Below are 21109 nucleotides of genomic sequence, written 5' to 3' on the forward strand. Positions count from 1 at the left end.
CCTGTGATATTGCAAAAACAGTAAGACAATACCTCTAAAAACATAGAATATATTCTATTTTTACATTTATGGGATTAGGGGTTTTGTTTGTTTGTGTTTTTTTTGTCTACAGAGTATCTAATGAATATAGCTTCACTTAATGCTCCTCTTTCTTTACTTGATATAGTTAAACCCTTACTTTTGTGGTAATGAAAACTGAGGTGGTATTAAGTGTTTTAATTTCATTGCTGTCCACAGTACATTTACCTATATGAACCAGGAATGTGGCCTTCAAGCACTGCATCATTAAGTGAGGTATCTCTCATTTTTTCTGTTCTCTGTGTGTTCTTTCACCCTTTTAAATGAAGACAACATAGCATGAGACAAAAAAAATAAGTATTTAGTTTTGTTTATACTGGAATCTTAGAAAAATAATGTGATATTTCTTGCTTTAATAATCTCTGCAATTTTCTGGTTGAAGTTTTCGATGGGATGTGAATAATAAATCCTTAATCTTTGGATCCACTCACTAAACAATTGAGTCAGTAAGTTGGCATGCAGTGTGACCGGATGTCTGTCTTGATTATCTCTGTATAGCTGTACTCAATTTTGTCTTTTGTTAGTACATCTGTCCTGAATACACAGCAATTATATTTCAGCTGTTTTCTCTTTTGCTAACTATTGTATTAGTATTCAGTTCAGTCCAAAAGTGGAATGCTTGATTTGTACAGTACATATATACAAATACATACTTGTTGCAGTCTAATTCTCTCAGATTTTCTTAGGAGTAAGAGCAATACATGAGATAAATCCCAGTATTTTCTGAGGCCCATTGCTTTTTGTATTTTCAAAGGATCATATTTTCTTTTACTGTGATATTTTTAGCCTGCAGCCTTGCATCATTTTGGTTTTGTAGAAATTCAGAGATTTATTAAAATACCAGTTAGAATTATGTGAAATTAATGGCTGATGCAACAATGGGTCATGAAAAAAATTTTTCAAGGAGTAACTAAAATATTTAGTATGTTAAATAACTGAATACAGCTGATGAATGAAAGAGTGGATATGAAGGATTAAAGCTTGGATTTCAGTTATTGAGCTTTCCTCTAGGCGCATAAACTAGTTCTGGTTTGTATGCTAATTTAACTTTAACTTCTCTGTAAAAACAGTAGTGTCATTTGGTAGTGAAGTACTTCTAACTATGCACAGAAATTATACTTGAATGTTCATCACTTAAAATTCACATCAACATGAAAAAGACAAGATCTATTTTTTTTGTGTGACTTAAAACATTTATAAAACAGCACTACTTACTTTACTGTCATAAATTATATTTTAGATTACTAAAGAATTGTGTGCAAAAGAATGGGACTTTTACAGCAGAAACTTAATGAAGCTTTATTTTGGGTAATTATATGTATTTTACATATACCCCAGGAACATCATAGGAAAAACCTCTTATCAAAGCAGTATTTATGTTGTTCCTTTGTGCAAGGAAAAAAAAGTTCATTTTAACACAACAAAATAAAGAGAGATTACAAATTTAGATTTGGTATTAATTTTCTCTAATGTTGTTCTATGTTAAAACTCTTCAGTTCTGACTTTACTCCTATTCCAAACCTGACATTTCTGTACTTTTATTAGCTCTATTTTTGAGAAATATGGTGGTATACCCTGAAATAAACAGGCAATTTCCATTTAGGTCTGAAAGTAGACAGACCTAAACGTGTTCTCTTATTCTCTTTCTTTGGTTTTCTGTGCTTGGGATTAGGAAAATCATACTTTCTATAATCCAAATTTTTCTTTGAAAAATGAGGATAATCCCTAGATATGTTTTAAAATATAATAGTCACAATAAATAAACATGTCCACTGATTTCTTTCTTACGTGTATAAAATTTGATGATCCTCCATTTGGAATTAGGTAAGGTGGGCTATTTTGTTTTGAAAAGCATACAGTGCTTATTATATAGGCGATACAACTCTGCTAGAAACACTGGTGTAAATCTTTACTAAGAACCACAGAGTGACAGAATTGGCAGGGAAATTAATGTTTTCAAGCTGTGATGTGGTTAACCTTGGTGCAGATTTGTCCAGGGTGTTTTTAGTCATTTTGAATATCACAGGTGTTGGAGATGCACCAATCTCAGCAGGCAGTATATTCCAGTACTTCATAATCCTTTCTACTACAAATATTTTCCTAATACAGTAGCCCTTCTTGCAAAAAAAAAAAAAAAAAAAAAAAAAAACAACCAAAAAAACACCAAAAAAAAAAACACCAACCCTATACCCACTACCTATTTTTTTAGTCTTACTGTCTTATAGAATAGGGACGTGGAAGATTATTCATTTTTCCTTCAGTGCATGTCTTTTCTGACATTGTCTCAGTTTAGAGTTTTGTTAATTATCACAGACGCTGGACTGGAACAGAACATGTTCCATTTATAATTTCTGCCAAGTATATGAATTTTTATTCTTTTTTTAAATATGAAATGAAGGAGATTTTGGCAAATGAGTGGTAGCCATGGAAAGTCTAATTCATTCAGCAAGTCAGATACGGAGAGATAGTGTATTTTAACATATCAGCAATATGTGACTCATTTGAAATATATTTTTGTTCTGAATCTAATTACTTCTTCTTGCTTAGCCTGGAAGGAAAATGGGACTTCTACCAAAGGTTAAAATTGGTATGATATAAATTGAATTTGCATTCTGTTACATTGGGAATTTTTGTATTGCCAAGGAAATATGAATAGCACTTAAATAAATGCATGTATCTAGCACTTTTAAATTATTTTTTATAAACACTTAAATGTCCTCCCATAAATACAGATTTTTACTTTATTCAAGTGCAGATGACAGTAGCAGGACTTAATGGTGGTGGAAGCAAGCAAATTTTTTATTGCTTAATACTTCAGAAAATTGCAAACAAGTAGAAATTTTATTAAAATTAGTGGATGAATTGCTACTGGAAAATATCAATGTCTATTTTATTTCAACTATAATAATAAACATCAGTTATATTCAGAAATTTGTATTATTGAGCTTGACTGCTTTGAATTTTACAGCAAACAGCAGATTTGCAGATTTTACTTCATGTGAGAAACTGTATTAAATGAGTCATTCTGTTTTACAGTTCAGAGCATGGATAAAATATAATTTGCTGGAAAGGAATGAAAAAAAAGCCAGTAGAAGATAGCTTTAGGATAAATCTATTATAATGTCCAAATATTAAACATTATTATACAGAAGTGGAATGTGGGTGCAGACTGACAAGGAAAAAAGACATGTATGTCTAGGTAGCTGGTCTGCATAAGACAAAAAATATGTAATATACAATCCAAAGTATAAATTAGACATTCTTGATCCAACAATTTATCTAGCTGTCTTTTTGCAAGGTGCCATTCACTGGTTGGGCTGTGACAACTTGATGCCATAGGTACCAGGAGAGGCAGGTCCCTGTGTTCTTTGCTGGGACAGGTGGTGCTGGTTCTCTTCTCTCCAGACTGGGCAGTGATGCTGGTTGGGAGGCATTAGGGGTGATGTCAGAAGTGTGGGCTGGAAAGGGTTGGGATGCTTTTCTGGGAGGTGAAGAGTGCATTGATAGGGTTAAAACAGGAAGGATCACAGACTTGGAATCTTAGCTTGGATTAGATGGAATGCATGATGAGAGGTGAGGATGGAGTGAAAATCAAACTAAGAAAGTCAGAAGACAAACTGGTATCTTAAAATACTTAAAATTTTAGTCTACTTGATTGGGCTGGCTAAAGATGTCCTGTTTCTGGAACATATCAGGGCATTCTCAGGGAATAATAGTCTCAAATTCTGTCCATTCTTAATAGCAGTTGCACTGGTTGGTTTGACTTCCATAATTAGGTTAGAATGCATATAACTGAGTCATTTTTAAATTTGTGTACATTTATATTGTGTACACTTTTGTAGGTATTTTGACTCAACTAAGTAACCTAAACACACATTTCTGGTATAATTCAGCATGCCCTGGGATGTGTGCTGAGACCTAGGGCTGTGGAACTTTGGAAAAGGCTACAAAATAATGGCTTTATTTATTAGCAAAGCGCAGAACAAAATTTATTACAGAACAAAAGTTATTACAGAAAAGCAGGAAGCCCACTGAAATTATTCCATTTTGTATTTAAAATACTGCAGCTCCCTTGATCCTGAGAGAATGGTAAATCTGTGTGGTTGTCACCTGGTTTCTTTTTCTTGAGCTGTCACTACTTTATTCAGTAAGGGAAACACAGAAAGAGCTCTTCTGTTTAAAAAATGGAGGAGAAGTTTGCTCTAGCTGAGTGCCTGACCATTTGCTGCAGAAAAGCAGAGCTCTTTCTCTTTTCCTTTCTCCCTTTGTGATCCTCATGTTCTCTTTTTGGTGGATCTAGAATGTAGATACAGTCTCGTTCAACAGGAGATTGTTATTGGGTGTTGTCTCCTCCTGGCCAAATACGTGTTTGCTCTGAGCATTCACAGACTGTGGAGGATAAAGCATGTCTTTTCAAAGTTCTGGAACTTATGATTAGTGGCCTTTATTGTCTCTGGCACTGTAGTTGATGTCTGGTGATGGATCATTTCAAAATTACAGGGTATTTAATAAATATACTTATTAGCACACTATCATTTATTGTAGCTTTCTGTTCTGCTCCTGTGCCAAAAAATTATAAGAGTTTTTACTTTTGGCTGGACAAGATCTGTCCTCAGGGCCAGCTGGAAGCCATTTGCTTTGTAAATTACAGTTTCCTGTGAAATGTCAGTGGTACCACAATACTCTGATGTTGCATTATTGACAGAAAATGATTGCAGTGTTTTAAAGGTGGCTGCTGTGGTCTTGAAACTGAGTTTTAAATTAGGTGGAGTTTTGAAGTTAAGGAAATGATCCACATGTCCAAATTAAACAGACTTTTGGTTAGAAAAGCCCATGATGGATCCAACTATATTTATCATGGATGCAAGTCTTTGAAGAGATGCACAAGAAGAATTTGCTCTTGAAAAGGGCCTACACATTTCTATACCTTAAAAAATCTTTGTAAACCCCAATTGCATTCTGAACCAGCTAAATATCTTTAAAATTAGCATGGTTATAGCAAGTTCCAAAAATTCTATGATAAGAACATAAAGCCAGAAAACCCGGAAAAAGTTTATATGAAGTGAACAGCTTGTTGAACAGCAACATACTTTGGGGAGCAGGGAAATTACCTGAATGTATTACCTAAGCAATTAAATGTTAATGAGAACAGACACATCATCAGTAATTTTCCTACTGATTTTTCCATTTCTAGCTAATGAAATTATAGTCTGTGAAATTTGTCTACCTAACAGGGAAATACCCTTCTATAAATCACAGTGGCATATTTGTTGTGTTTTCACGCTGATATCATACTATTAATTTACAAATCTTACATGCAGAGTTCTTTGGAAATGTGTAAGAAAAAATTCTCTTTAGTGACAGGATATGGGATAAAATTAGAAAGTGTTTTTGTATTTTTGCTATCAGCCAATCATCATATGAAGTTTAAACTGTTGCCATTAGTGTATTATTGTGCAGTTATAAAAGTAATTACATTGCAAGCATAAAGTTTTTCTTATATAAAAGATGCTTTAGGAAAAGTGATGAGGGATGTCATTAATTGTGTTCCTTTCTGGTTTCTTCTTCATACTTAGAACTGCACATTTTAAGTGTTGCGTATCAGATATTTCAGCATGTGATGGTGTAAGTACTGCAAATGGTTATGGATATGTGACATTTTAATATGTAAATATGTAGAAAATGTTATGCAGAAGTAACATCCATGTGTTTTATGTTTGAATCTTCGAGGTTGCTGTTCTTTTCACTGACCTAGCTTTAAAGTATCAGCAAATACTACCTTGCTAGGAGCCCCCTGAGCCTTCTCCAAATGAAGTCACAGGTCTCAGCCTTCTAATAGGGAATGTACTCCAATTCCTTAGCCATCTTTTTGCCCATTGTTGGTCTCTCTCCAATATGTCCATGTCTCTCATGTACTGGGAAGCCCAGACTGGACACAGTACTCCTGGTGTGACCTCACTAGGGCTGAAGGGAAAAATCCCCTCTCTGGATCTCTTGGCAACACTCCTAATGCAGCTCAGGATACCACGCATCTTCTTTGTTGCAAGGGCACATCACAGGCTCAGGTTCAACCTGGTGTTTAGCAGAACCTCCAGGTCCTTTTCTGACAGCCTATTTTCAGTCTGGGCTGCCCCCAACGTGTTCTGGTACCTTGAGTTGTCCCTCCCCACATGCCAGATTTTGCACATCTTGAACTTCATGGGGTTCCTGTCAGCCCCTTTCTCCAGCCTGTCAAGGTCCCTCTGGATGGCAGCATGACCCTCTGGTCTATCAGACACTGCTCCCAGTTTGGCGTCATCTGCACACTTGCTGAGAGTGCACTCTGTCTCATTGTCCAGGTCATTAGTGAAGATATTCAACATGACTTGCCCCAATACTGACCCCTGCACTGTACTCTTAGTTACTGGCCTCCAACAAGAGGCTTACTGACAAAAAAACCCCAAACAAAACAACAACAACAGATGAGCTAAAAATTCCCCAAAACTATTCATGTTCCTAGGTATTAATGTGGTGTTCACAAATAATCAGTACTTGATTCTACTGCCAAATAAAAATCCTTCTAGACATAAAAAAGCATCTTAGTTCTTCCTGATTCTGTGCATGTAAGTGCATGTGACTGGGGATTTGAAGGTTAATTCACTTGGTGACAGCATTTTGTAATAGTTTCAGGTCAGTAATATTTTTCTCAATATGGTTGTTTGCTCCACTAAGCAGAGAAGTGGGCAGGAAAACTAAAAACCTTTATGATCTGTGTGAGAGGTTTAGTCCTACTGTGAAAGTGACTCGTTAGAAATCACCTGCATCCCAACTGTTGCTCACTTGTTTTATCATGAAGAGTCTGAAAACGTCTTGGAAGTGTTTTCATGAGAAAAAAACTCCTCTGCTACAACTAGGCAAGATCCCAAAAAATGGTTTTTTGATTCCTGGCACTGTATTTCTGAAGCAGGGGAGTGTTACTGATTGACTCCTTTCTAGCCTACAGTTTAATTGAATTCAAATGCATAAAAAGGGAAGTGTTCTTATTTTCAAAATAAAAAAGTGTTCTTTTAATGTTTTGAGACTATAATTCATTTATTATTTAATCAGATAATACATGATTAAAGTTGTTGATGCAGCCCAAAGCAATTTGAGTGATTTGTTTTAGAAAATGACTATGTAATTATGGGTGAGAACAATTTAGTTTCTAGATTGGTGATGAAAAAGAACAACTGGCTAAGAATAAAAAGTATTTTGGTCATGGTTTTGGCTTTTATATCACATTCTCAATGTGATATAAAATAACATTCTCAATGATACCAGTCTGCAAAATGTTTAGTGACAGAATTTAATCCAGTATCATAATGAATTTTCTGAGCTAATAAAAAAGCAAGCCAAAATAAATCATAACAGCCACATCACCTCCTTTTATGGGTGTTTTACATAAAAATGTTAAGTCCTTCTATGATTTTTTCTTTATGTATTTGGGTACGAAACAAAAATCATCATGTTTCTTGTGTTTAGAGCTAAAAAAAGTAAAGAACAGTTGTGTTAGAATTACATCTTGTATACAAATGGCCTTTTCAGTCACATTATTTAACTGATTCATATCTAGTGTTGATTATATCAGAGTATCACTATGTTGATTGCCATCCATTTTCATTTATCTTACGTATCAAAGACACTAAATTCAATTCTTGTCTCCACAAACCTTGCATTTTCCATATTTTTGTTGATAATTAATGTTTTCTGTAGGCTCAAAAATCAAACATTATATTTATTTACATCTACTGAGTGCTATTTTAAACTATTTCTGATGAATCATATATGACAGTCTACAGGGGCTTTTAGAAAACATTGATTTATAAAGCTGTTTCTTCTAGCTTTGAAGATATACAATAGTTCTTTTTAAGCATTTAAACCAGTATGCTATTGATATTTAGATTAACTACATATGTTTTAAAGTTGAAACTCACTGGCTATATTTATCATATAGCCTACATGTACCATTCTTTTGAAGTTCTTGTGGACGGTTTAATGTTGCTGCAAAACTATCTATCTTCTTTTGGAGATTGAAATCATATTGAGATTCTTTTCCTTTGACATTTTTTCAGCTAACAAACTGAGTTGAACTGTCTGTTCAATTATAGGCTACAGATGTGATGAACCTTTCCATTCAAAGTTACCCGAGCTGCAGCTCTGAGCTCATCTTTCCAAATAAATCCGAGGTTACACAGATTTTGGCAATGTGCTTTTATTGTTAATGTTAAAAAAGCAATTATATGAACTGTGGGTTAGGTCTGTTTGACTAAACATGTTTGTGGGGTTTTCCTGATAAATTAATTATCTGCAATTTTAAAAAATTGTGTTTGTGTACTCTAACTTTGGCCTGTGGTGCATTCATGAAATAATAGTCTTTGTCTAATATCTGCATGTGAATGTTGACATGATTCTGGCTCAGAATGTCTTTGGCAAATCAGTGTGTTACTGTGCCAGAGAATATGAGTGTATGAGATGCATGGGTTATGGCTCAGCTGTTTGTGGTATTCCTCCACCTACTCAGTGATCTTGGAGTCATTTGTCTTCCATGTGTGACTGGGAACTGCCTTTAAGTGCTGTCATTAGTATTCATAGTGCAGGAGCTAAAATTTCCTCAGAAGCTTTTGAAGTGTTTTATTTCCAGTATTGACTGACATATCCATTTTTCCTGTATTCTGTCATGGAAAGCATGGCACGAAATAATATTTTCTGTGTTTCGTGTGGCTGTGTAGAGAGAGGGGCACAGCCTCTGGAGAGCACTGTGTTCACCCCCTAAGGCAGCACTTCTAGGACATGCATTGCATGTCAGGAAGACAAGTCAATTGTCTTCATGCAATTGTATCATGCAATTATCCTGGCTATGGACAGAGAAAGAAAAGAAATCAAGAGAGAAGTTACTGAAATAAGAGACTTAAAGAGCTTATAAAAGAGGAGGAAGACCCATGATTTTCTTTTGGACATAAGAGCTCTTCTGGGACCTTTTTGATTAAATAGTACAGAAACATAGAGATGTCAACATGAAATTGTGTTGCTGTGGTGTTTGATGGAGGTTGTACTTCACAGTACATTTTTGAGAAGCTCAGAGAAATAGCAATTAACCCTGTAGTGCTGAAGTTTTTATCAAATGTTAGTAATTTCCTCCATGTGTACGTTTTTCAGATATATTATTGTCTTTTTTCTTGTGCTGCCTCCTTCTGCACTACCTTCATAACTCCTGTATGCTTTTTCTGTTCATATAGTCTTTTCTCAAAGAATTTGCTACTAGTCACTGTCAAGAGACTGTGCTATCCTATATTATCCTTGCCTCAACCTCCTATTTCTATCGTTGTGTTCTTACATTATTTGTAGTTGCAATTACTGCAATTATTGTTGTTACTTCTGCCACATCCTTAGTGGGGGTGTCTGCAAATACCAACATACACAAAATCCTGATGTATTTCAGCTAGTTTTTCAAGGAGAGTTTCCCCCAGCCACACCCTTTTTTTTTTTTAAGTTATAGGAAACTAAACCACCACTTGAAGATTTCTGTGTCTATTTTGAAACAATTCTCTAGGATTATTAAAAAAATGAAATATGCAATAACTTTAGGCAGTGAGGAATAAAATTATAGTGCACTGTAGTTAAAATAATAGAATTTCCAACCACTCCTTGAAAGGTTCCAAGGCCATCTAAGGAAAAGGGTATCAAAGACAATTCCAGCATTCAAAACTACAGACCATTTTTCATTGCTAGAAATCTTTTTATTTGTTGATTCCAGATGTCTCATCAGTTCTGCTCTTAAGCACTGAATTTAATTTGATTTTATTGCACAAATGTTTCTTTCATGGAGCTTCTGTGCTGACACTGATTTCACAAGGTCACATGGAAACCTTTATTTGGAGGATAGTTGTTGAACCATGTTCCTTGTTATGTCCCTCCCTCACTTAGAGATTTCACTTAGTAGCTGTGGCCAAGCATCTTGTGCTGTCAGGCACGGGCTGGATGTTCAGCTCAGTAACCCTCTTGAACCTTCAGCAGGTACAGCACTTTCTGGTGCCACTGTTTGAAACCCTGAATGATCCCACCCCTCTCTTAACTCTGCCTTCTACTGAACAATCATCCTATTTATCACCGTGTATCACAGGTTTTAGCCTTGGTCCTAAGAGGTACATTCATGATCTGTTTGGGAATCCCAGGGCCTTCGAACAAGAGCAATTAGGCCACTTCTTGTGGTCCTCAGTTTTACCCCACTGTTTTTTCAACTGGTACTTTTTGCTGACCTGAGAGATCAGAGATCTCTCACACAGATTTTGTCGTATGTTCTTGTCCACAATTGTCTTTTCTACCCAGATTTAGCCTGCCTTAAGCTAATGTTTTCTCCCAGCACTGACTCTTTGCAGAGATTGACATAATGTGGTCTACAAATGCATTTTTTCCTACTCAGATTTTCACCATTGGCTGTGCTACCAATAACAGCTGTTCTGCTGCGGTTTCACTGCCTGTCGTTTTCAATCATACCCAGTGGTTCTGTGTTGAAATAAGTCTCCAGAACTTGAGAGGAGGAGGACAACATCACTTAATACTTGCTACTATTTGTGGCAGACCTTTTTTTCCTTACTTTCAGCACTTTTAAGTTTCCAGAATATGCCCTATTTAGTTAATGTTACTGGCAAATGGGATTTTCTTCTCTGTTCCATCTTATCAGGATTAAACTTTAATAGTTAAGATAATGTTTAAGATATTTCCAGGAATAGAGATGAGTCAGATACTGTTGTACTTTTGCTATAAAGTTTTTGAAGGATATTGTGAGAGAAATGGCTAAATTATCCAGTTTGTCAGCAAGATGCCATTAAATATATTCATATCTGAATAATGGAGGACATAAAGGAATGCAAATAATAATGGGGTGTGTTTGCTTTGAGATTCTCTGGCATTCCTACCACCCTCAACATATTCTGATTTTTTCCTTTATGTTGTTCTGTTATTTCATGTTAGTACTAAAGCACTGAGTGCTTTGTCTTGTAAGACAAAATGCATGACCTTTGGGACTCGTGGTTAAAGCACCAGAGGAATGCACAAACACCATAATTGTCTCCAGATCTTTAAAGGAGAAGACTTTCTACCTGGAGTCTCCCAGAACTTCTTCCATGATAGCCAAGAGAAATTTGAAGGTTTGGCCCTGCATTTCTACTCTGCATTTATGCATTTCTTAGTGATCTAAGTATATTATGTAGCAAGGAATTTTATCTTTAGAGATATAATCTGTTTAGCAGAGGCATTTGTATTGCCCTGTTACTGTAGTATTAGATTGATCACAGGTTTTAATTAATGCATATTCACACATCAATAGTTGACAAGAAGGTGCTGTAACATGCATTTTACAACCAACCTTGGTGAAGAGAGAACTTAGAGAATGTCCCACACTTCTGAGCTCGCAAAAGCATACTTACCTTCAGTTTGGGTGAGCACTGATGTGCTGGATGCAGACCACAGCATCCTTCATGTGATCCTCGTCACCTAGAAGTCATGGCATGTAATCTGTGTCAAACTGATATAACACTAGAAAGATTTCAGCTCTGCCTGCCTCGAAAACCAAACAAGGCAGTTACGAGCCTGTGCAAATGGATCTTGGGAACCAACTATGTCTGGGCTACTTATCATTTTAAGGTAGCTCAGGTATGGAAGAGGCAGAGCTGAGTTATTTGTTCAAGACTGAGGAGATGAATCAGCAAGAGGAACCCACCTTCTGTGTTTGAATTCTAATGAGTCTAACAACTGCCATTCCTCTTTTTCTAGAATTGTATTTAATGTTAGTCTTAAGTTTGTTTGTCTGGTCTACAATAAAACAACAGGAAGTCAATATAAAAATCTTAGAAATGTTTTCTGGGAATATTTCAGGAAATTGATAGATACAAAGAATTGTCAATACATTCAAGAAAAATGTGTCTTGGTCACAATCCTGAACACATAAACTGTGTTCATACATAAGACAGCTCCTCCCCACCATATTATGTACATTTTTCTGCCAATTTTTACTGTATGGTTTCAAATATTTGCCAAAATATTTCACAAGAGTGTCCAGAACAAATTGTAAAACAATTGTCAAACAATTACTAGATGAAGGATGCTGTTGAACTAATGTCATTCTGTGGTTATTATCTGCAATAAAAAGACATCTTTGTAGGCAGATGGTCCTACAAACCAACAGAATAATTAGAACAAATGTAAACATCATGTTTTTCTTTTCCAAAGGATCAAATATTTAAACCTACTAAGGGAAAGGGTTCCCTTATTAGCCTATCACGGTGACAATTACACCATGCTTCTTTACTGTCTGAACTGTTTGCTCTTTGTGTCGTTCCCATTCCTCATCATCTTTGTCCAGATCAAAAGTCTCTGGATAAATGGGAAGCTTGTCTTTTGGGCATTCCTCATAATAACTTCGAACATATTTTCCAACAGACCATCCTTTATATTCCTCAGGCATTTTGCATTCTAGGCCGTTGTAGTGAACATTGTAGTGATGCTTCAGCCAGTAGAAAAGATAATGTATGTTGTAATCACATCTCCAAGGATTCTCTCTCAGCCACAATATTTTCAGAAAGTAAAGATCTTCCAGTACTCCATATTCAAAATTCTGCAAGCTGTTGTTTGATAGATCCAGCTCCTCTAAGTTATTGAGGCCTGAAAAAGCAGCTAAAAAACATCAAAATAGTTATTGCTACCTTATAAAATTAACTTAGAAAAAACCCATTCATATCTGTGTCAGGAAAAATATGCATTTCTAGAACAGGAAAAAGATTTTGTAGTTTTACAGTTACTGGTTGGTTTTTTGGTTGGTTTGTTGTTGGGTTTGTGGGGGTTTTGTTTGTTTTTGGTTTTTTTGGTTTTTTGGGCTTCTTTTTTTTTTTTTTTTTTTTTTTTTTTTGCTAAACCCTACAAAAGGATTTCTCAAACTCTGAACTTTAAAATATGGCACATGCCTTCACAAGTGAGAAATATTAGGGGAGTTGCACTGCTGGTAAAGCTATAAAACACTTCATGAGTCTGCCTGAGTGTAGAATAGAGGCAGCAGAGGTGGATGAATGCCTGATTTTGTCAAGATACAAAAGTCAGAATATGGAAACTTATTAGTAGACAGTGTAGAGGGCCAGAGGTTTGTGTATGTACATAGATATTTGTGTGCATGCATAGAACATTCTAATTAATGTTTTAAGATTTGAAGTGGAGTAAACATGGAGCTTCATAATAATGCTTGTGAGTTACATTTCAGCAAGCAGTCCATGCTTTTTGCAAGGATGTTTAATTTACTGTTTCATTTAATAGCAGAAATCTTAATTTAAATAAACCAACTCTGTAGTGTTAAACATCATAAGTACCATTTTACCAATATTACCCCTTTCTGATGCTGTTTAATTGCCAAGATGGTATTAGATAAGGCTCTTTTTGCTTGATACATTTTCTCTCTCTTTCTCTCACCTAGTTTATGTCTGCTTTCGTAATTAAATAAAAAATGCACATAGGCTATAATAAAATTGCAAATAAGGGCACTTGAGTTCTAATAAAATATAACTTGAAAGCAATTATATGTAATGATTTTTAACCAAAAAGAGTTTAAATTCTTTAGGTTTGTCAGTTATTTTATTGCACAATATAATTGAAAAGTAGCCTCCTTATATGACATGTGTTCTCAAATGCAGCAAAGATTTTTAAAAAATCATTCAACTACTTAGCATTTTGGAAAACTGTTACCCTTCAGGTTCCAGAATTACCTTTTGGACTTGGTTTGTTTAGTATTAAGAAAGGGCAAGTGAAATGTATCTTTCTGTATTGATTTTCATGATGAATATATTTCAGGGAAAACTTACTTTATGAAATGACAGGTACAAAAGGTAAAATTTCCACCAACTTCTAAATTTTTAAATTCTACCCCCCCCCTTTTATATCTAAAAGAGACAGCATTTAATAGAAGAGAAATAATTTTAACGAGTATTTTAAATTATTCTTACCAGGATCAATGTATGTTATTCCATTACTGTTTAGGTTTAATATCTTCAGTTCACTGACATCTTCAAACTCTTTGGCCCGTAGCTGTCTAATTTTGTTGTTGGACAAATCAAGTTTAGCTATGTCTGGAGGTATGTTACCTGGAACTTTCTTTAAATCTTAAAAAATGAAAAAGACATAACTTGTATCAGCTTTAGATTATTCATACTGCTTAGGTATCACAGTTGCATGCCAGACAGAGTGCTATCAGTCTAACTTTGTTTCTTGTTTTCTTTCTCTTTTATCCCATCTACTAGTGCCACCATGTTTTTTCAACTTCTGAATTTCATTCTTTCTTTAATTCTTCATTTCATGTGAAAATTCTCTTCATTAGTACTTATAGTAAAACCTCTGTGATTTGTATCTTTATTTTAGTAGAACTAGACCGTTCACACAGGAATAGGGTAAGTAGTGAAGATATTATATTAATATAAAAAATGTGTGTGAAGAGCTTGATTGCTTAAAGAAAAGAAACCAGAGTAACTAAATACAAAAACACCCAGGCAGCAGTGTGGCATTCTGTCTGCTTCTCCCTTCTCCTTCTATCATTGGCATTTCCAAAGTAACGAGGACCTCTCAGTCATCATTGTCTGTATCCTTGCAGTGTTCTTGTAAAAAAACTCCAGACAGAACAGCTCCTACTCCAGTAGTAAGGGCCCATGCTTGAGAAGTGCAGACTGTGGCTTGAACCCTCTCAGGGTAATGTTAACAAACCTAATCTCCAGGATTATTATATTTGCTCAGTGAGTGTTCTAATCCTGTGCTGTCATGACAAGAAAATGAGCCGTGTCTCTTATTTGACCATCTTTGAATGAAAGCAAGTCGTTTCTGGATCTATGCTGGAATCTGTGTGGTCACTGTTCTTCTGAAGTTCTGAAGATATCTAATGAATCAGGTATTTTTGAGACTAAAGCAACATATCAGAGTCTTCCTGCCTTATATCTGATTATGAGCAGAGTTTTGGGTTTATAAATACATAAATATTATAACTCCTCCAGCATGCCGTGGTTGGGTTGCTTCCTGATTCTGCAGATGTCAAAGTTTCAGGGCCTATTTATCACCAAATGAATGCAAATAATGCTTGAATTTAGAGACTTGGAGAGTTTGGCAGTACTAGAAACAGACTTTTTTCAACTGTCCTTGAAAACACAAGGTCTTTGCAGAAATGCAAGCAAACTGCTTTTGCTTCCTTATTTTTTTGTTGAACAGAATCAAGAGGAGGGAGTATTTAATTCTGGAGTACCAGAAGTTCTGGCATATCACATGTCCGATGAGATATAAATAAATTATTTTTTTTAAAAAAAGAGAACATATACATGGATAAATGTATTTGTAAGATGCTTCTTTCATGAGCTTTCTGACATTAACTCAAAGCTTATTGTCATACTTCTTTAGACATACTTAGTAGTGCTAGAGTGAGTGCTTGTCATTCCATTACCTCCATTGTAAAGGAATGATGGATTGCAGATTTTCATGTCATCTTACTGATTTAGCAACTGGTGCACTTTTTTCTATTCTGAATTCTTGTCCATGCAGATTCAGAGAAATGTTTGTGTTTTCTCTGGATTTTGTGTGCATTACACTCCTATTTCTGATAAAAATTCCGGTGAAATTGTGCATCTGCTGTGCAATATTCATATACAAAGACATTAAGAACAATGCTTTCATCAAAGATTACCATATGCTCAGAAATACCAAATATCCATGGGATATCTGCATCCAGCTGTCAACCACGTGCACAGTAGATCTAGCACTTCCAAAGAACTATTGAAATATACTCAGTGTGTCCATGCTAGGCGTGCAGGAAGTTCTGGATTGACATACTTAGCTCTTGGCCTGAAGAAGGGAGTCCCTGTACCCTCTAGGACCCTCATGTGGAGGTTGAAATAACTTTATTCCTCCATTATTAATATTAAGACAATAAACCATGTTTTCAAATACCATAAACTCCTTTGAAACTCCCATGAAGATCAAGACCACGTTGAATGTTTCTATGAACTTAGAGAAAAAGGTAAAATTTTTTCCCAAGAAGTTTTTGGTTGAATTCGTGTATTCAGTTCATCTCTGATACCACTAAGTGGGGAGAGCTGTAAAGTCAGTCTTTCCTTATATTAGGATTATAATTTTCCTGGGTTTTGTTCAGTAACAGTTTACTGAATAGTAAAAGCGATATTATTAAGATCCTATGAATTATATTAAGATCGATAATCTAATAATTAACATCCTATCTACAAGGAGAGGAAAATAGTTGAATATTAAAAAATAAATAAAAGCAGCATAAATCATTAATAAAAAGATGTAGTGGCTGCATGATTAAAGAAAAACTGAGGCAGAAGGATAAGAAAGGAATTTATAGGAATTTATAGGGTGAAAAAAAGTAAAGAACACAGACCATTTTTATGACAGACACAGTAGACAAACCATGTAATCAAATACTGAAATAATTAATCCTTGATACTTAGAAATTATCTCCTTACACTGAATTCTGAGTTTTTCTCTGGCATAAAGGTGCAAGAGTAAGGGCATACTGATGTTTTTACATAAAATCAAGTTACTCTTAAAGCAAATAGAAGTACAGCTGAACAAAACATGCAGGCTAAGCTCTGCTAAAATTGGGAAAAAGGTCTCACAATGTCAGCTTCTTCAAGCAATGCTTCTTATTTCAGAATTGTTATGTTAAAGAATGATTTTCCTTTGAATTGTTTTTATGTTTGTTTTCTTTGTTTTGTCGTGGGATAAAATATGGGAAATATAAAGGACAAATAAATGTGCATTTTCATGTTGATATATACCCCATCTGGTTTACCCTTAGGGCTTAACTGTGGCTCTTAGGGGCCTGAGAAAGATTTAGAGATGGAAGGGATCCAAGTGTGTGAAAAACATTTCTTGAAGTCCCTTCAACTTTCAATTGCTTGCTGGGTGCTGGGAGGAAAAGCACAGAGGAGGGATTTCTTCATGAACAAAAACATACCATTTCTTCCCTTAGTAGAAGAAATCTTGTGCAGCAAATGTGAGGATGCAAAGCCTTTCCTTTTCAATCAGGTTCCTCTGGGCATTGAAAACACAGCTGGCTGCTCCAGTCCTGCTTCAGAGCTCATTTCTGTCAAAGCTATTGTTTATAGTTGTACAATCAGACTAGTAACTTAAGTAAAATGCTGTTGGTTTCTGTTAGATACTTACATTACAGCACTAAGGAATACCTGTGGAATCTAGGTAGCAGGGCAGAGGTAAAATGCAGGAAGATTTTCTATTTATTGCTGGTAGTTACAAGGGAAAAGCATTTCAGTTTAAGTAAAGAGAGCACTAGTATTAAGCAGTAAATAATGTGTGAATAAATGTAGTAAGTATTGACTAAATAGAATATTAAAATCATTAATTCAGTTATAATAACAGATACAAACCTTTTCTTTTGCAGTTCAGAGTTGTCACAGGAAACACATACATGTGGCACAAAGACGAATCAAATTCTGGTTTGACAGGTTCAGGCTTCTCCCTTTTGATGTTTTTGGGATCCTGCCTGTCCTCTTCACTACATAGCTGATCAGCCTTTATCTGCTTTAGCTTTTGATTTTTCAGTTCTATTGGGTGCACACATTTGGCATAATTTCCCAAATTTCTGTTTGTTGGAACCTGTAGCATCGTAACAAGGGTTTCTAGTTCACAGCTGCAATGCCAGGGGTTGTCATAGAGACGTAGGTAGTTTAGATTGGGCGTATAAATAAAAATCTCCTCAGACAAAGTCTTAATTTGGTTATGCTGAAGTAAGAGTGTGGTAAGTTTATCCAAACCATAAAAAGCCTCACTCTCAATTTTCGATATGTCATTCTGCTGTAAATCCAGACTTTTCAGTACTTTATACTTGGAAAACATATTATTCTTTAGTTTACGAATCCTGTTTCTTGCTAGCAGCATGTGTTTTATATCCTCTGGCCAATCAGGTGCCACAAAAACCAATTTTCTTTCCTGACAATCTAAGTATTTCTCATGAAGGTAAGTGTAAATATCACATGTTAGGCCTCGGGCATTGCGCTTGACAGTGCTAGATGCTCTCCTTAAGATGTTTTCCCTTTCATTGTTTCTCAAACTCCTATTCCTTGTCCTCCTACAGTCAGATGCATTACAAAGAAGAAATAGTAATATAATAGTAACTACTTGCATCCTGACATTCAGCTGGCCTCAGTTATCTTCTGTGACAGCTGGAACACTTGAAATTTTTGGATAGTCTGAATCAGTGTTGTACAGATCTGAGGAGGCACAGCTGGGGTGTGTGGGATCCCTGTGTTGGAAGAAAAGTAAAACATTAGAACAGATGAAATGGGCATTTTCATGGAGGATTGTATACAATATGCAGTCAAGTACTTGGTCCTCACACTACTTGGAACTTCATACTTTGAAGATTTAATGTCCTCTCTTTTTGTTTGTTTTTACTGACTCTGGTCTACTGTTTTTCATTATGTTTAAATGTGGGAAACTATATGGACCAATTTCTCACTGAACTTTGTTGGGAGATTCTCAGCTGGATGCAGATATCCCATGTGTTCAGGAAAACAGCATCAGGCTGGACTTCTTTGTATTTGAGTTAATCTTGGAAGAAAAGCTCAAAAGAGGAGTTTGAAGCTGGTCTTTTCCAACTTCCTGAGTGCTGAGCAACTGGAACGCATACAGAGGCAGACCAGGGAAAGCCATCCAGTGCCCATTAAACTCCCAGTTTTAGTTTGTGCTCAAGGGTGGGCTCGTTTTCAAGTCATTTTCTCAGGATTGTTTACCCCAATTTTTGGGCTTTTGTGCTTTCATCTCAGTAGTCTGCTGTGACCATGGTTCAGGGTACCGGTCCAGATAAATTGAACCTGTATGGGGAATTCTTACATTTATGTCATACATGGATAATTTGAACTGTTCACATTTAATATGATAGTTTTTTTGCTTTTTTGGTGGGGAGGGTTTTTTTGGGGGTTGTTTTGTGTTTTGTGTTTTGTTTTTTGTTTTTTTGGGTTTTTTTGTTTGGGTTTGGGATTGGAGTTTGCCGTTTGATTTTGGTTTTTTTAGGTGAATTTAAAAATTTGCAAGACTTAAATGTGTGTGAATACCTGGGATTAAGTGTAAGAACTACAAACTCTTTCTACAAATTCTAATTTATACCAAGAAGAAAGAATTTTTCAAGTGCTGTGGCTATTTGGGTTACAAATCTTTCTGATAAAAAGTAGAGACTTGCATTCTTAAGTACTTTGAAAAGGGAGTTTAGTAGGATCCAGAGAAAATCAGTGAAGTTCTCATTGGTTTTCTGCAGTACCAAGACAAAATGATATATTCAGTCTCAATTAATTTTGATAAACAGGCTTCAAAACTTCACCAACCTGGGAGGAAGGTATTGTTGTTATTATAAGCTTGGAGTTGTCAATCACAACACATTTTAATCCTGTATTGTTTACAACTTCCTTTATTCTTTCAGTAGCTGCTTGGGCTCTAAAAATGTCTCATTCATTTTCTTGATATTTTAAAGACACCTTTAATTTGAAAGGTGTCTAAGAATGCAATCACCATTGTGTATTTGTCCATTTTTTTCTCAGTTTAATATTTTAATTTTATCTTGCTTCCATTAGCTTTCTTCAATGTTTTTTCATTGCCCTTCCTCCGTGGAAAAAACAATGTTTGACTTTGTTTTAATTGATCATTTCTTAGAAAAGGCAATTTTATATCCAAATTTTTCTTGTAATAGATCAATCTAAGAATAACATTAATATTTTGCTCAGAAATTATGTTTCTTAATATATTCATCCATTTATATGCTATTTCTAGTGTTAAGTATATAAAAAATAATTTTGCATCGTTTGTAGTCACATTTTAGTGAAGTTCCAATGTTCTAGCCCAGAAACACCAATATTTGCACACAAGCTTTTGAAACTTATCATAAACAAAATACAGCTTAAGAACTTCAAACAAAAATGGTTTAGGGTAGTCAAGTTAGTGATGCAAGGGCTGCTTTTCTCCTCTTATCAATAGATCTCGTAATTTCATCATAGAAAACTGTCAAATTAGGGAGGAATGCTTTGCCCTTGATAGACGCATGCTGGCTGTTTGCTGTCACTTTTTCATCCTTCGTGTGCTTGGACTGGGCTTCACGGAGGATTTGCTACATAACCTTCCCAGGGACTCAAGTGGAGCTGACTGGCCTGTAGTTTCTTGGACCTTCTTCCATTTCCTGAAAATGGATGTGACATTTCCTATCTTCCAGTCATTAGGAATCTCCTCTGACTGTCATGACCTTTCAAAAATGAGCGAGGCCTCTCAATGACAAGAGACAGCTTTCTTCCTCTTGGATGCACCCTGTCTCATCCCATTTCCTCAGATGCTCCCTGACATTAACTTCTTCTGTGATGGATACTGCTTCACTCTCACAGACTCTGCTCACAGGCTCCAGCCAGGCACCTGGGAAGCCTCCAGACAAGCCTTAGCTGTAAAAACCAAGGCTAAAAAGTAATGGAGTAGCTTGTCCTTGAAGATTAACCAGTTCTCCTGGGCCCCTTTGCCCTCCCTGTCAACCATGAGATCTTCTTAAACAGATGCCTTAACTAGCCAAAAATTTGCTGACAAGTTCAGGATTTTTTCTTCTACAGTTTGTCCAATTTTCTTCTATCTGGATTTTGAACTTCTCATTTTCATGGCTGCAGTAACCAAAGCCATTCAAGTTCATTCGAGTTCACTCAAGTTCACATTTCTTCACCTGTTGAAGAACACATTCCCTAGGACACTTGTCAGTCAGCTGGACCAAGAAATTTTCTTCAACATACTCTAGAAGTCTCCTGGATGGTTCATGCCCAGCCATAATTTCTGGCAGCAGATATGAGTGACTGGAGACTCTTATGAGTCTTATGAGTAACCAGGATAGGCAAGAGTAAAGTTTCCCTCAGCTGCCCAAAGGTTTCATCCGCTGTCTCTTCTTGATCAAGCAGTCTGCAGCAGATCCCTACCACAGTGTAATGCTCCTATGTGT

General features: G+C 35.7%; 1 protein-coding gene across 1 annotated transcript; it reads right to left on the reverse strand.

The window, feature by feature from the left end:
- Positions 1-12038: 12038 nt before the first annotated feature.
- Positions 12039-19679, reverse strand: LRRC17 (leucine rich repeat containing 17). The gene is made up of 3 exons (XM_066318714.1): positions 17520-19679; positions 14082-14237; positions 12039-12768 (listed from the first exon to the last, which is right to left on the reverse strand). Exons 1-3 carry the CDS (start codon positions 18274-18276, stop codon positions 12365-12367), a joined length of 1317 nt encoding a protein of 438 aa, XP_066174811.1. The 5' UTR covers positions 18277-19679; the 3' UTR covers positions 12039-12364.
- Positions 19680-21109: the final 1430 nt, after the last annotated feature.

The sequence above is a fragment of the Sylvia atricapilla genome, chromosome 5 (genome assembly GCF_009819655.1).
Source record: "Sylvia atricapilla isolate bSylAtr1 chromosome 5, bSylAtr1.pri, whole genome shotgun sequence".
NCBI lineage: Eukaryota > Metazoa > Chordata > Aves > Passeriformes > Sylviidae > Sylvia > Sylvia atricapilla.

Bases quoted from the DNA above. Each gene is read 5' to 3' on its own strand.
- LRRC17 (XM_066318714.1), bottom strand. From the start codon at position 18,276: ATGCAAGTAGTTACTATTATATTACTATTTCTTCTTTGTAATGCATCT. The intron at 14,238-17,519 runs GTTTGTATCTGT...TCATTTTTTAAG, and splicing joins TCTGAACTGCAAAAGAAAAG to ATTTAAAGAAAGTTCCAGGT. The intron at 12,769-14,081 runs GTAAGAATAATT...GATGTTTTTTAG, and splicing joins AATAACATACATTGATCCTG to CTGCTTTTTCAGGCCTCAAT.